This window comes from Alligator sinensis, unplaced genomic scaffold (assembly GCF_000455745.1).
Source record: "Alligator sinensis unplaced genomic scaffold, ASM45574v1 scaffold265_1, whole genome shotgun sequence".
Lineage (NCBI taxonomy): Eukaryota > Metazoa > Chordata > Crocodylia > Alligatoridae > Alligator > Alligator sinensis.
This window is the reverse complement of record NW_005842961.1, coordinates 196,369-196,758: the sequence shown is the minus strand read 5'-3', so window position 1 is coordinate 196,758 and position 390 is coordinate 196,369. Positions and strand designations below refer to the sequence as shown.

The 390-nt window shown below is 70.0% G+C and overlaps 1 protein-coding gene across 1 annotated transcript in view; it reads left to right on the top strand.

Moving 5' to 3' along the window:
* KIF5A (kinesin family member 5A) overlaps positions 1–390 on the top strand; it is a 13,977-nt gene that overhangs the window by 9,752 nt on the left and 3,835 nt on the right. Inside the window, exons 18-19 of the mRNA XM_006036406.1 lie at positions 128–188; positions 272–347. Of these exons, the coding sequence (XP_006036468.1) occupies positions 128–188; positions 272–347 (137 nt within the window). The remainder of the gene's footprint in view (positions 1–127; positions 189–271; positions 348–390) is intronic.

Here is a 390-nt window from a genome sequence, read left to right as displayed (position 1 = left end):
CCAGCCACCCCCAGCTCCTTTCTCCCAGGGTGCAGCCCCCTGCCCGTAAAGCCTGGGCTGTGCCCCCCCATGTGCTGTGCCCCAGCCCCGTGCCTGCGGGGAGCTGACGCCCGCCCTGTGCCCCCAGATTTCTGTACGAGCGCCACGAGCAGTCCAAGCAGGACCTCAAGGGGCTGGAGGAGACCGTGGTGAGTACCCCCCGGCCCCCTCCCCATCCCAGGGTCTGCGTGGGGGGGCTCTGCCCCCCTGACCCCCCGTCCATGTGCTCCAGGCCCGTGAGCTCCAGACCCTTCACAACCTTCGCAAGCTGTTCGTTCAAGACGTCACGACTCGAGTCAAGAAAGTGAGTGACTCCCTGGCCCCCCCCCCCCCCCCCCCCCGCCCCCCCCC